General features: G+C 33.9%; 1 protein-coding gene across 2 annotated transcripts in view; it reads left to right on the top strand.

Annotated features, from left to right (window-relative positions):
* The window catches only part of LOC123559688 (uncharacterized), a 108781-nt gene extending 93706 nt beyond the window's left edge, over positions 1–15075 (top strand). The window contains exons 20-27 of one of the 2 annotated variants that reach the window (XM_053525159.1): positions 415–558; positions 1299–1463; positions 2244–2352; positions 9418–9531; positions 10715–10818; positions 12021–12164; positions 12858–13021; positions 13716–15075. In XM_053525159.1, the coding sequence (XP_053381134.1) occupies positions 415–558; positions 1299–1463; positions 2244–2352; positions 9418–9531; positions 10715–10818; positions 12021–12164; positions 12858–12979 (902 nt within the window). In that variant the 3' untranslated portion in view covers positions 12980–13021; positions 13716–15075. The remainder of the gene's footprint in view (positions 1–414; positions 559–1298; positions 1464–2243; positions 2353–9417; positions 9532–10714; positions 10819–12020; positions 12165–12857; positions 13022–13715) is intronic. The other variant, XM_053525160.1, reaches the window with a different exon arrangement.
* Positions 15076–15385: the final 310 nt, after the last annotated feature.

The raw sequence follows: 15385 nt of genomic DNA on the forward strand, positions 1-15385 counted from the left end.
ATGGTATGTTTCTTGTCCGGTCCATAACTCTGCCATTGATGAAGGGATTTTCATATTAAATGTTCCCTATATTGAGATGACGTGTCATGCGCAAGACATAGACCCCTAGCTGCAAGGTCAAGTTTACACTCAGAAGTCAAAGGTGTTTCTTTTCCTGTTAATAACTCTGCCATTTATCACGGGATTTGAAAAAAATTTGACACAAATGTTAACCATATTGAGAAGGTGTGTCGTGCTTATGACCAGGGCCTCTTGGGTCAAGGTCAAGGTCACGAAATGATGTAGCATTCTTGAGCATGCTTCGGGGGCATTTGCCACCAATAATGACAGCTCTTGTTGTAGTCATTTGTGCCCTTGTTATGTTAGAATTATATTAGGAATGAATAACTTTCAATCAATATACTTTATTTTTAGGTAGCTATGTATTATCAATACGAGACTATGACCAGAATAAAGGTGATTGTGTCAAACATTACAAAATGGAAAATATGGATGATGGAGGCGTGTTCTTAGGATGTCCTTTCAAGTCAATAATGGAGTTAGTGGAACACTATAAAGGTTAAAAATATAACTGTCCTATTTTGAATAAAACTGCTTCATATCAGAATTTAAGAGATATGGTATTACTGTAAATTAACTCTATCCCTGTATTGAAGCCAACATTTAATAGAAATATAGTTTCTATGAGATAGACATACTAAATTTTTAACAGATATTCAATTACTATAAGGTAGATACACTTCTGAATTTAGAGCCTATGGTTTAGGGTTATGTAATTTAATGAGGTAGATATATCCTTGAATTTAAAGCTGGCATTTAACAACTCTAATTTGTGGAAATATTAGCGATTTTCCGAGTTCCTATTTTTATAAAAATAGCTGGTCATACGAATCACTAATTTGTCTGGCGTAATTTGTCGACATGTCATTATCTGATATTACAACGCATGTTATATCTACATGTTTTAGTAATTTAATTGCACAAATATGTACAGATAGAGTACAGAAAGTAAAACTATGCATTAAAAAACCACTGAATAGTATATTATGTTAAGTTAGCCTGAAGACTGTTTGTTGCACAGAGGAATCAATATGTAGACATCTTTGTAGCTGATCTAAAAATTTCCTACTTAAACACTTTAAAGATGGTCAAGGAACACTCATAAGGATTTTACCTGATTCACCTGTCCAGCATATTTCTATTCAATAACGTTTAGTAGTATCATTTTTGATTGACTTTGTAAATAATAACTATTTAAAAAGAAAGAAGCACAAAAAGACTTTTTGTTTTGGAAACAGGTTCTGTTGATGTTCTCTGTCAAAAATTGAAGTGTCCTTGTCCGCGAGCAGCTCTTGTAATGTCAGACTTGTGCAGGGAAGAAAAAGATGCATGGGAAATGCCAACAGAATCTTTACAGCTAATGAACAGACTTGGTGCTGGCCAGTTTGATGAAGTCTGGAAAGGTGGGTTGAACTAAAGGTGCATGACTGCATTTTGGAGCATCTACAGGTTAAAAAAACACACAAACATACAAGTATTTGATGCATATCTTCAAGGATGTAGCTAATAAACATTGATAACGTTGTGGAATCGAAATAATGTATCTCAAACACTGATTTGCTCTTGAATATTGTCGTTTAGATGCGTTTTATTATGCTCCCTTTTGATATAATGCCTTCAGATCTGAAGTCCAAACAATTTTATTCAACGCCAAATCACTGTCAGAGATATATTATTATTTAAATAAAGTGTATTCAACTTTATTTTCCGCCATATTGTTTTTTTTTTTTATATCAAGAAAGCGTTGTAAATAGAAGTTTTTGTTTGGCAATTGAAGCTTAAATTCTAACCAAAAAAATGTGATTTTGTTTTAGAAAGAGCACCGTGACCTATCATCATTTTTATACATTTTAAAAGATTGCTATTTTCTGTGTGTAAGAACTTATATTGAACAAAATCTCTTCATACATTTCTAAGAAAAAACAAATAAGTATGCAAAATTTCACTGTAAACAACTGAACTTATGTCAAATGATGTCATAATAAAGTTGTATGAAGTATGTTAGTATTTCCTAGCGGCTCAGCTATTTGAAGAATGAACCAAGCACAACCTAAAATGTTGTCTTTCTATTGACATGGGCCCTATATTTCTGTTTGTTAACCATTTAACATTCAGGTGACAAGCATTGCCATCTACCAATATTTTCTAATGAGTGTCAGCAATTCTGGTTTTTACATTAACAGGATCACAGCATCATATACGTGCCTTGTATGATTATAATGCAAGAACAGAAGATGATCTGAGTTTTAAAAAGGGTGATATTCTCATCCTGTTGGACAAGGGAGATGAAGAGTAAGTTATACAAGTTGGTGTATGTGATAATATATCTTTATTTGTCCCCTACTGGTTGAAACCCAGTTTCGGGGACTATAGGAATGCGATTCAAAGGTCAAGGTCACAGTTTGGGGTCAAAGGTCACTAGGGTTGTTTTCCTGTCCGGTCCAGAACTCTTTTATTCATCAAGGAATCAAAATATTAGTTGGCTTAAATGTTCCCCATGATAAGACGATGTGTCACGTGCAATATCCAGAACCTAGCTTTAAGGTCAAGGTCACACTTGGAGATCAAATGTCAATAGAATTATTCATGTCCGGTCTATAACTTTGTCATGCAAAACAGGATTTGAATATCAGTAGGCACAAATATTTCCCTGGATGAGACAACGTGTCATGCGCAAAACCCGGGCTCTTAGCTGAAAGGTCAAGGTCACAATTGGTCAAACGGATTTTTTTCTGCCCAGTCTGTAACTCAACAATCTTTAAATGGATTTTAATTGTACATATGTTCACCACCATAAGACGGAGTGTCCAGGTCCCTAGATCTAATGTCAAGGTCACATTTAGTGGTCAAAGGTCAGATACAAGAATTGTTTGAATTATGGCCCTTTCCGTACTTAGAAAATGGGAATTTCTTGTTTAGGTCTTACTGTAAGCTTTGAAACTAAATTGAACACCAGTTTATAGATATTTGTTGAGTAAATAAGCCAACTTTGGTTCCCATGGCAACCGAAAGGAAAACTTTTAAAACTCTTTTGTCAGAAACTCTTAGCCGGATTTCAAAAATAATTGTAGAAATTATTTCTAGGCGACTCTAACAAAATTGACTAAGCTCTTCTGTTTTAGTAAAAAAAAACATGGCCGGAAGGGGATGGGGCTTATTTTCCTCATATGGCTATATTGTAAATTTCAAAAATCTTCTTCTTTAGAACCACTCGGCAGATAAAAACTAAACTTCACAGGAATGATCCTTGGTAGGCCCCTATCAAAATTGCCCAAATAATTAAAATCCATTAAGAATTGTAGTTGCTCTGGCAACCGAAAAGAAAAACCTTTAAAAATCATCTTGTCAGAAACTATTAGCTGGATTTTAAAATATTTTGTAGAAATGATCTCTGGGTGACCCTCTACCAAAATTGCTTAAGGCGTTCTATTTTGGTAAAAACATGGCTGCCAGAGGACGGGGCTTATTTCCCTTATATGGTTGTATTGTAAATTTCAAAAATCTTCTTCTCTGAAAAATGAAAATCTAGAGCTAATATATTGGGTATGTGGCATTGTCTAGTAGACTTTTACCAAGATTGTTCAAGTTACGATCCAAGGGCCAATATTGGACCCGCTCCGTGGTCCGTTGAATTTACACAGAGTTCTATAGATAAAACATAAAAGAATGTTCTTCTCTTTAACTGAGAGGCGAACAGTTTAGATAGTTTACATGTAGCATTGTGTAGTGGTCCTTTACTAAGATTGTTCAAATCATGACCCAGAGCCCATTTAAAGCCCCACCCCGGGGTCACTTAGTTTTTATAGGAGTTACATAGAAAAAATACTTTAAAAATATCTGATCATATTTCCTAGACTGTTTCATCATAATTACCTGATGACCCCAAGTAATTAGGGTCCCTTGACTGTGACCTTGACCTACTGACCTACTTTCTTGTTTTTTTAAGATATAGCCTTGAAATTTTGATGACATATACAGTTTTGCACACCGATCTTAAAACTGACTTTCAGTGATCATGAATATGACCTACTGACCTACTTTCTTAATATTTTAGCATCAGTTTGACATTTGAACAACTTGGAAAAGATTTCAATGCTAACTTATTTTTGACTTTCTTACCTAATCTCTTACACTTGTCCGTGTAGCTCAAAATACTCAGGTGAGCGACCGATCCAGGGTCATCACGACCCTCTTGTTTCAGAATTATGGCCCTGTTTGAAAAAAAAAATCAGATGGTCTAGGTTAATTGTTTTGAAATTGTCAGCTTTTCTTGAATATTAAAAGAGCATTAGCTTTGAAACTTTGCACACTTGTTTATCATTATTAGATAAATATGTTGGCCAAGAATTGTAACACTCTGTTACATACAGTAAGAATTTTTCATACTAACACAATTGCTGTTTCTTGGTTAACTTTTGTTAAGATCCACTTTACTAGAATATTATGAGAACAACAGCTTTGTTTTTCTGCGTGTATATATACTATATTATTATATTATACCAGATTTACATAGGGCCCTTTTCATGATAAACACATTCAACAGCACTTAATATACAGTATAAGTCAAGAACCATAATTCTGATTCTCATCACTATTGCCTTTTTGTACTTAGAATGTTAGAATTCTTGGTTGAAGTTTTCGTTGAGCTCTTTAGCTCATGTGATGTTTTGAAAAAGAATGATGAGTTATTGTCATTACTTGATCGGCGTCGGCGTCGCCTGTTAAGTGTTATGTTTAGTTCACCGTTTCTCTTAAACTATCAAAGCTATTGCTTTAAAACTTGCAACACTTGTTCACCATCAATAGCTGACTCTGTACAGCAAGAAACATAACTCCATCCTGCTTTTTGCAAGAATGATGGCCCCTTTTGGACTTAGAAAATAACAGATTTCTTGGTTAAGTTTTATGTTTAGGTCAACTTTTCTCCTAAACTGTCAAAGCTATTGCTTTAAAACTTTTATTATTATTTTATTGTTATTTGCCATTAAAAGCTGACTCTGCACAGCAGGTACCATAACTCTACATTGCTTTTTGAAAGAATTATGGCCCGTTTTGGACTTAGAAAATCATTGGTAGGGCAATATTTCTATTATACAGAAACAAAAATTCAGATTAGCGTCTGCACCCGCACGGCGATGCTCTTGTTTGTTTCTTGAGCTCTAGTTTTAAAATATTGTGCTCTTTCATTTTCATTAGATTAGTACTTTGGTCAAGAACCATAACTCTTTCATTATGTCAGAAATGTGTCCTTTTTTCACCAAGAAAATTGGCATTTTTTTATTTCTGTTTACTTTAGGGTCACTTTTCTTGAATAATTTAGCCGTATATATCATCATTTTTATCATCAGGGCCAATAATCATAACTTTTATTGCCTTATGCCAAGCACATACAGACGAACGTTGGTACCAGTAGGTGTTGCTCTTGTTTTTTTATTGTAGTTTTTTAAGGAAAGTTTGTAATTTACTTTCTGTATGTCAGAAACTTCCTGATTTATTTATACTTGAATTAATGTTCTCTTTCTGCAGCTTGATTGTGCAATTTTCCTCTTAAAATATATCACTGATGTATAAACAAACATCATAATGTTTACATATGATTTTAAAAGATAGCTTTTTGGCTTAAAGGTGGTCGGCAACATTTCTTTATACCTCTGTGCATATAGCGATTGCATTGTCAGTCTGCCATCCATATGAACCAGATTTTAACATTTTGCTTACAGCTCATATTAATGACCCAATTTAATTCATAATCGCACTCAACAATTGTTGTGGGAAGACTTACCGGTATAAGCTGACCTATGCATACTTGACCATAAAACTCAAATGACCTACACCTTTAATCTTAAAAACACGGCAGATTTTTATGGTTGTACAGCCCACATATAAGTGACCCAATTTAGTTAATACTCTCGAGGCTAGACCTATAAATTGACCTACCATAGATGACATTGACCTTTTATGACCATAACCTTCAAACTTAAAACCTTGATAAACAGCATTCTTGGTTCTACATCCCACATAAATGCCACAATGTAGTTTATACTCACACTCAACATACCTTGTGGCAAGACATTCAAACTGTCCTATTATGAAGATGACATTGATCTTCATAATTATGATCTTCACGTTTAAACTTATATCCTAAAACAACATCTTAGGGGAGGTGGGGGAAGGTATGACTTTGCCTTTTGAAAACACAGCTCCTTGTATACATCCTAATAGAGATGTATTTAAGGAGATTCCTATTAGAATTATGTATACTGTTCATTTATTGTTTCTATGGGTGTTTTCGTATTTTGGATTAACTCCTTTATTTGAAAGTATTTTACCTGAAAGTATTTAAAAAGTATTTTATAGATATCAGGATATTTAAACATTCTGAACCAAAACATAAGTTGTGAAACTTCATGTAGCTACGGAATTAATTTATTATACGCCCGTCTCTGAAAGAGTGGGGCGTATTATGTGAACACCCGTGGAGGGCGGGCGGGCGTCTGGGCGGTGATCGGCGTCCAAAATCATGTCCCACGATCTTTACCAAACTTGCTGACAATGTTTGTGGACATAATATCTCGGCCAAGTTAGATAACCAGCCAAATCGCCACAGGCACTCTTGGATTATGGCCCTTGAATTACTCGAAAAACTGCGAATTTAGCCTTGTCCGCTGTCTAAGTCAAACAGTTTTCATCCGATCTTCACGAAACTTGATGACAATGTGTATGGGCATAATATCTCAGCTGAACTCGATAACCAGCCAAATCGCCCAAGGCACTCTTGGATTATGGCTCTTGAATTACTCGAAATCTGCGAAATTTCATCCCATTCCAACCTCATAAATACATTGATTCCTTCTTACTCTATTCCTGAGTTAACAAGGCATACAACATCAACATTATTAACTTTATGATACGTAACTGAATATTTAGACGGGCGTATTTTGTGACCTTCTGGCAATCTTGTTTCTGATATGTTTTGGTTGCAAAACCAAGATTGGCAAGGGTGGGTAATAATTATTCATACAAATGTGCATCTCTTGTGAGTTTTGATGAATGATATATTTGTAAATGAAAATCTTTGACAAAAATAATACAATAATTGTTATGTTCATATTATTCTCTTGTTTATCAAATTTATACTTAGGCTAGAATAATTCTTATCTCTGTCGGGCATACAGTATAAGAAAAATCAGGTTTTAAAAATACGTCTAGGAATTTAGCAATCATAAATAAGATGTTAAAGATCAGAACAAATACAACCCTTGACATTAAACTTGATTCACCACTCTTCACAAGGAACAGGCTATTTAAATTAATGATGAAAATGTAATACAGACAGTGTTGTTAAAGAACATAATGATCATTATAGAACAGTACAGTGCTTGCTGGATTTCATTGTATTTCTGTCAGACTTATTTTCCAGCACAGTTCCTATTAGATTGTTATATTTAAAGAATAAATTGAATACTTTTTGTTTAAACAAACTCCAGGTCTAAGTTTATACTAAAATTATTCTGAAGCTTTTTCGCTAGACTTTTCAAAGAATAGATAGAGCTGAATAACTTGATTAATCGGCATACATTGAAAGTTCCAGAGTGGTTCAGTGGGCTAAAACATTTGTCTACTGTACCTTTCATGATGTTGAATGAATAGGTCGCAGTTCAAATCATGATCTCTGCCATAGGATCGAGGTCAAACTAATTACATAGGTCAGGAATCACGTATGGCAAGGACACATCTACGTTTGTTATATCTGTATTTCTGAATGGAATGATTAGATGCAGTCAAATATGTATAATAGATCATGAGCCTTTTTTAAACAAAACCTGTTGGCTTGATGCAATGTTTGAAATCCTGCTTTTCGCACATTTTACACGTTTCTTGTTGTTCTTTTTCAAAGTTATGCCCCATTTTTGGTTAAGTACTTGTTTGTAAGCTAGTATTTCAGTAACTACTTGTGTGAATGGATTGGAATGTCACACATTTATTCACTGTGATAATCTGACATGTACTGCATGGGTTCCATAATTATTGTTTTTTGTTTGTTTTTAGCTTGTCTAATGTTTGAAAAAATCTACCAGATATTGTCGTCACTTGATAGTCGGCGTTGTATAAAATTTTTGTTTAGGTCCACCTTCAAAACTAATAAGAGCTATAGCTTTGAAACTTTTCACACTTGTTTATCTTTATTTGATGAGTAAGTAGGTAGAGAATCATAACTCTGACCAGCAGTTTGTCAGAATTATGGCGCTTTTTGTATTTATACTTTTATTTGGTTACGTTTTATTAGGTGCTTTTTGTTCTAAAAACTATAACAGCTACAGCTTTGAAACTTTGCCCATTAGATGAATAAGTAAATCAAGAACCATAACACTAACATGCATATTGTAAGAATTATGGCCTTTTTTGTACTTAGACAATTTAATTATCTTGGTTAAATTTTTCGTTTAGGTCCACTAACGTCACCTGCATACTATAAGAAAACTTTGCTTTGAAACTTTGCACACTTGTTTATCATCATAAGATGAGTAAGTAAGCCAAGCAACATAAGTCTGACTCGCATCTTGTCTGAATTATGGCACTTTTTATTTAGGTCATCTTTTCTTGAGTTCTATAAGAGCTGTAGCTTTGAAACTTTCTACACTTCTTTATTATTATTAGATTAGTAAGTAGGTCACAAACTATAACTCTCTTTCATTTTATCAGAATTATGGGCCTTTTTAACTTTGAATATCAGTCCTTCTTTGTTGTTTTTTGTTTAAATTCACTTTTCTTAAATACTTACTATAGCTTTGAAACTTCATACATTTTTTGTCTTCAATTAACATGAGTGAGAAGGACGAGAACAATAACTCTTTTCTTACATATTGTCCAGCACTTACACGAGCGATGACATGGGCAGGTGGTGCTCTTGTTTACAAAGTTGTGTCCCGTTTTTGACTGACCAACTTTAATTTTGTCGGTCCTAATATCTGTTGTGCATATCTCAAAAAGTATTTGACCAAGAGTCATTAAACATTATAAGATTGCTATTCAGCATATTAAGTTATGCAACTGGGGTTAGTTTGGGATTTGACTCATCTATTTTGTTGCAAAGATATCTAATTAAAAGTTTTAAAAAAATCCTTTGTTCATATTTTGCCATGGGACACACATTTGTTTCAACGTATTTTAACTGCATATGAGCACAAGAATCTTCTTGTTAACACATATTTATTCTTGTATTGAATACCCCTAAAATACAGCAGTTTTGTTCTAGAATAGAATGCATTCAACAGAGAAGCATGTCCGTTCGGGGTGAAAATGAAAATGTTATCAATTTATGACAGTTATATCAAATATCATTACACAACTATTTAGCAGAAATGAAGATTGGTGGTTTGCCAGACACACAGATCCGAACTACCAGAACAGTAAATCTGAGGGATATGTGCCAAGAAACTATGTTGCTATAGAAGATGCAATTAAACAGGAGTAGGTGTTACATATTAACTTACCACACTCATACAAGTCGGTGTTGCATGTCACATAAGTATGTGTTACATACTATCTCAGCTTAGTCACAAAAGAAGGTGATACATATTAACTTACCACTCTCATACAATCATACAAGTTGGTGCTGCATGAGTATGTGTTACATACTTACTTAGCTTAGTCACAGAAGTAGGCAATACATATTAACTTTGTTGTGTCACATGAGTAAGTATTACATACTGACTTAGTTTAGTCACAGCAGTAGGTGTTACATATTAACTTAGTTTTATTATATGAGAAGGTGTCATGTATCAACTTAGTTTAGTCACAGGCATAAGCCTATTAAATTTGTTAAGTAACAGAATGGGTGTTACATATTAACTTCGTTAAGTGGATTGCAATTGTCAGTCATTGAGGGACCACCTCTGTAGCCTGGTGGTAGAGTGCCCGCTTTGTGTGCAAGGTGGTGTTTTGCTACCTGGCCTTGTCATACCAAAGACATGACAGATGGAACAAGTAGCTTGGTGCTCAGCATTAAGATGACACTACCAGAACTGGTTAGCTCGGTGTTAGGATAATGAGACTATAGGGTATCATGTCACGTGTCTATGGCATGATATTCCAGTGAGGCAGCAGTATAAAGTTGGACAGAGTGTCCACTGCTACAAGTAGACATTTATATGACTTGAAGTTGTTGTACACACACACACACACACGCACACACACACACACGCACACACACTTGTCGAGGAAAAGATGGGATTGTGGGATGAACATGGAGGAGTATTCCAAGGCTAGATAAAAGCATGTATTAAGGCTTCTGTAATCAGGGTCTACCCAGCTACATTAGTCAAAGCATTGTCGTTTTCTCTTCGGTTTACAGCAATGATTGCATATACAGGATATATAATTATGTTTTTCATTTGTTTCCTCGTAAATAATTCATAGAAAACCTAGATGATATTCTAATCTTTTAAAAACACTCTTAAGCTCTTATCATATCATTTTAGTAATGATGTTTAATTTATTTTTATTCATGTAATTTGATGTCATGAATGCAAATTTCGGTATATTTTAAATGGTGCATTGTGATGTGAAATTATTAGTCATTTAAAAATATATGCTTGTTAACTTGGTAGTATATTTCCTAAAGGGTATCAGATTCAATACTGATGATTTACAGATGGTTTTTCGGAAAGGTGACACGTAAAGAAACAGAGAGAAACCTGTTATCTAAAGGAAATGAAGTTGGGACATATTTGGTAAGAGAGAGTGAGACATATCCAGGTATGTAATGTTCTGATTTGACTTTACCAAAACCGAACATAGACACTAGTGCACAAAATATTTTCAGACTTTAAAGCCTAAACCAATACTTTAAATGCATTGGCACTTTCAAACTTCACTTTTTGAGGAACCTTAAGTCATGTTACCAAAGTTAACAATATGATATCATAAGCTAAAATAAAACAGTCTGTGAATATTTTAGAGAAATTGAGGCACTTTTTAAGATTTTATTTTTATGCCCCGAAGGTGGGCATATTAAAATCGTACTGTGCGTCCGTGTGTCTGTGCGTACGTGCCTCCGTACGTGTACATTTTTGCTAGGGCTATAACACTGTCATCAATAAAGGAATTTTGAAATATCTTTGCATAAGTGTTCACCATAATGAGACGACGTGTCATGCACAAGACCCAGGCCCCTAGCTCCAAGGTCAAGGTCACACTTAGAGGTTAAATGTTAACAAGATCTGTTTCTTGTCCGGTCTATAACTCTGTCATCCTTGAAAGGATTGAATGGATTTTGAAATAACTTGGGATAAATGTTTACCATAATTAGACGACGTGTCATGCGCAAGACACAGACCCCTAGCTCCAAGGTCAAGGTCACACTTAGAAGTCAAAGGTTAACAAGATCTGTTTCGTGTCCGGTCCATAGCTGTCATTGATGAAGGGATTTTGAAATTACTTCGCATAAATGTTCCCCACATTAAGGCGACGTGTCATGCGCAAGATCCAGGCCCCTAGCTCTAAGGTCAAGGTCGTACTTAGAAGTTAAAGGTTAACATGGTCTGTTTTTTGTCCGGTTCATAACTCTGCCATTGATGAAGGAATTTTTAAATTACTTGGCATAAATGTTCCCTATATTATGATGATGTGTCATGCGCAAGACATAACCCCTAGCTCCAAGGTCAAGTTTACACTCAGAAATCAAAGGTTGTTTCTTGTCTGGTCAATAACTCTGCCATTTATCACGGGATTTGAAAATAATTTGACAAAAAAGTTAACCATATTGAAAGGTGTGTCGTGCTTATGACCAGGGCCTCTTGGGTCAAGGTCAAGGTCACGAAATGATGTAGCATTCTTGAGCATGCTTCGGGGGCATTTGTCACCAATAATGACAGCTCTTGTTGTAGTCATTTGTGCCCTTGTTATGTTAGAATCATATTAGGAATGAATAACTTTCAAACAATATACTTTATTTTTAGGTAGCTATGTATTATCAATACGAGACTATGACCAGAATAAAGGTGATTGTGTCAAACATTACAAAATGGAAAATATGGATGATGGAGGCGTGTTCTTAAGACGTCCTTTCAAGTCAATAATGGAGTTAGTGGAACACTATAAAGGTTAAAAATATAACTGTCCTATCTTGAATAAAACTGCTTCATATCAGAATTTAAGAGGTATGTAATTACTGTAGGGTAACTCCATCCCTGTATTGAAGCCAACATTTAATAGAAATATAGTTTCTATGAGATAGACATACCCAATTTTTAACAGATATTCAATTACTATAAGGTAGATACACCTCTGAATTTAGAGCCTATGTTTTACAGTTATGTAATTTTATGAGGTAGATATATCCCTGAATTTAAAGCTGACATTTAACAACTTCTAGTCTGTGGAAATATTAGCGATTTTACGAGTTCCAAGTTGCATAAAAATAGCAGGTCATACGAATCACTAATTTGTCTAGCGTAATTTGTCTGCATGTCATTATCTGATATTACAACGCATGTTATATCTGCATGTTTTAGTATTAGTTCCGAACAATTAAATAATATATTTTGTTAAGTTAGCCTGATGACTGTTTGATGCACAGGGGAATCAATATGTAGACATCTTTGTAGATGATCTAAATTTTTGCTGCTTAAACACTTTATAGATGGTCAAGGAACACTCATGAGGATTTTACCTGATTCACCTGTCCAGCATATTTCTACTCAATAACGTTTAGTAGTATCATTTTTAATTGACTTTGTAAATTATAACTATTGAAAAAGAAGGAAGTACAAAAATCCTTTTTGTTTTGGAAACAGGTTCTGCTGATGAACTCTGTCGAAAATTGAAGTGTCCTTGTCCGCGAGCAGCACCTGTAATGTCAGACTTGAGCAGGGAAAAAAAGATGCATGGGAAATGCCAACAGAATCTTTACAGCTAATGAACAGACTTGGTGCTGGCCAGTTTGATTAAGTCTGGAAAGGTGAGTTGTCACGTAATTCTAGTTTACATAAGCTAAAGGTGCATGACTGCATTTGGGAGCATCTACAGGTTAAAAAAGCATATAAAAATGACTTCTTACAACTTCCATGATGTACACCATATCTGTCTATAGTATCGTTAGATTGACATTTCTCAAATCTGTTCAAATGGATGTACTTCACTGGTTCTCACAGGATAAAACAAATATAGGAAAAAACCTTCTATCATTCTTCTCATGAACTACTTGATGGTCATACACAAGTCTTTGTCAGAAGTGTCAGTGTATTGGCATTACTCAAAATATAATGTTTTTGCATGATTTTGCTTCACTTGGGGTCACCAGAGCTGAAAATAAACATGAATAGATATGAAATGTTATCACTTTCATGCATTAAATTAAAATTGGACAGAACTGTAGATTTTCATTGTATTACCATCGAAGAAGTTTTAGGATAATCATCTCATTGTGCAAGTTTATACGTTATACTTCCTAGTCTCGAGTATTTGGTAGGGATCACTACATTTAAGTAAGTTTTCCTCTTGAAAATGTTATTTTGAAGAGGAAATGTTATTTTGATGTAAAATAAACTTGAAAATAGTATGACTTAAAAGTGCAAATGTCAAAATAATTGTACATACATTTGTATCAAAGTTGTGATTTTCTGAAATTATTTCTTATAAGTTTTGCTTTTCAGATAAACAATAGCACATTGAAGACTTATGTTACCAGTCATAAAACAACTACTAGTAGTTGAAGCAGCTAAGATGGTTGTATTATTATAATGTGATAAAACTTTGTGCAGTATGACATTAAAGATTTCTCAGCAAAATCTGTTTTAAACCGGGGTAGAATTTGAATTAAAGTGGTTTAGATGTGGGCAGTAAATCATGTAGCTGAAGTGTTTCTGTGTGTTAAGATTCAGTTTGATTTTATAGGTTGATTTGAAGGCCAAGTTCAGCTTCCGTGAATCAAGATTATGTATAGTATGTAATCAACAGGCTGTTGAATTGAATACCATTTGTGTTTTGTTAGCGGAAACTACTTTAAAAGATACTGGTATACAGAGATTTTTAACAAAAGTTTACAAATTAAAGTATCTAGTTATATGACAGAATTTATGTTTAACTAGATAAAAAATGCCGCGAAAAGTCCAAAAAAAATCCTTATTTTTTTCTTATTGGATGGAACAACTTTTCTGATTCCTTATAAAGAGTCATTTGGAATTACTTCCCTTGAATATTGCGGCAGCAATAAAAAATTAAAAACTGCGATGACTTTCTTGATTATAAACGAAACATATAAGAGTAAGCATTCAATTTCTAAATTAGTACATTTCCTATCCGCTGATTATTGTTTCGGTTCAGATTTATTAGATTTTTTTTTTGCACTGGATGTAAATGTTGGAAATTAACATACGTATCATCAGGGAAGAACATAAACTTATTATGTATAAATGTGTGTTAAAATAACCAATATTTGGACGAGGCGAATATTGATTATTACTGTTATGTACTTGTCCAACAGAACTCAGTGTTGTACTAAACACTGTAAAAAATCTGATAGTACGGTATTTTATTGTATTGTTTTGTATAAGTGTGTTAAAGACAGATTCATATATCATTAAATTGCAAGTTGGCGTATCTAGGTAATAGAACGCATAGACTATGTGAAAACAAGAAAACATATTGTATTTTTATTCGCCTTGTGTCATCTTAAATCCGATTTAATCAGTAAGATTTTGTGTTTTTTTTTGTTTTGTTCTTTTGTGGTTTTTTTTAAGATTTATTAATATGCTCAATTATAGTTTTAACATTCTTTCTTTCTTTCTTTCTTATAAAAGGAACTGTGATCAGTCTAGTCGGTCTGTGTCACTATGATTGAAGAACTTCTAATTTCGACGTTCTCTAAAACCTCGAAACACTGGGTTTTACACATAGAATTTTCAGCGTCTAGTCATCGGAAATGTTATGTTGACTGATATGGAAAGTTATTTTATTAATTTGTTTATTGTTTATACAGTGTATTGATAACAACAGTAAAATGTTGCAAGAGAATATGTGGTAGTTGTTTTGTATATAACTGTAGTTATCAAACATGTTTTCGCTGTTGTCTGTGATATAAATTAAAATTCTACACTAATAACATATATTTCAAAGCAAGTGCGATCCCCTAGAGCGACGTATGTCATACGGGACACGATAGTCTGAAGTCATTTCTCCTTGGATTATCCCGTATTCATGTGAGAAATTTGTCTCTTATTTGCAAAGAAAAAGTAAGTAATAACACTGAACAGTTTTATGGTTATTGAATGTCGTAATATAACTTATTTACAACTGACCAAATTCATTGTCTTTACTATAAGAA

This window comes from Mercenaria mercenaria, chromosome 15, assembly GCF_021730395.1.
Source record: "Mercenaria mercenaria strain notata chromosome 15, MADL_Memer_1, whole genome shotgun sequence".
NCBI lineage: Eukaryota > Metazoa > Mollusca > Bivalvia > Venerida > Veneridae > Mercenaria > Mercenaria mercenaria.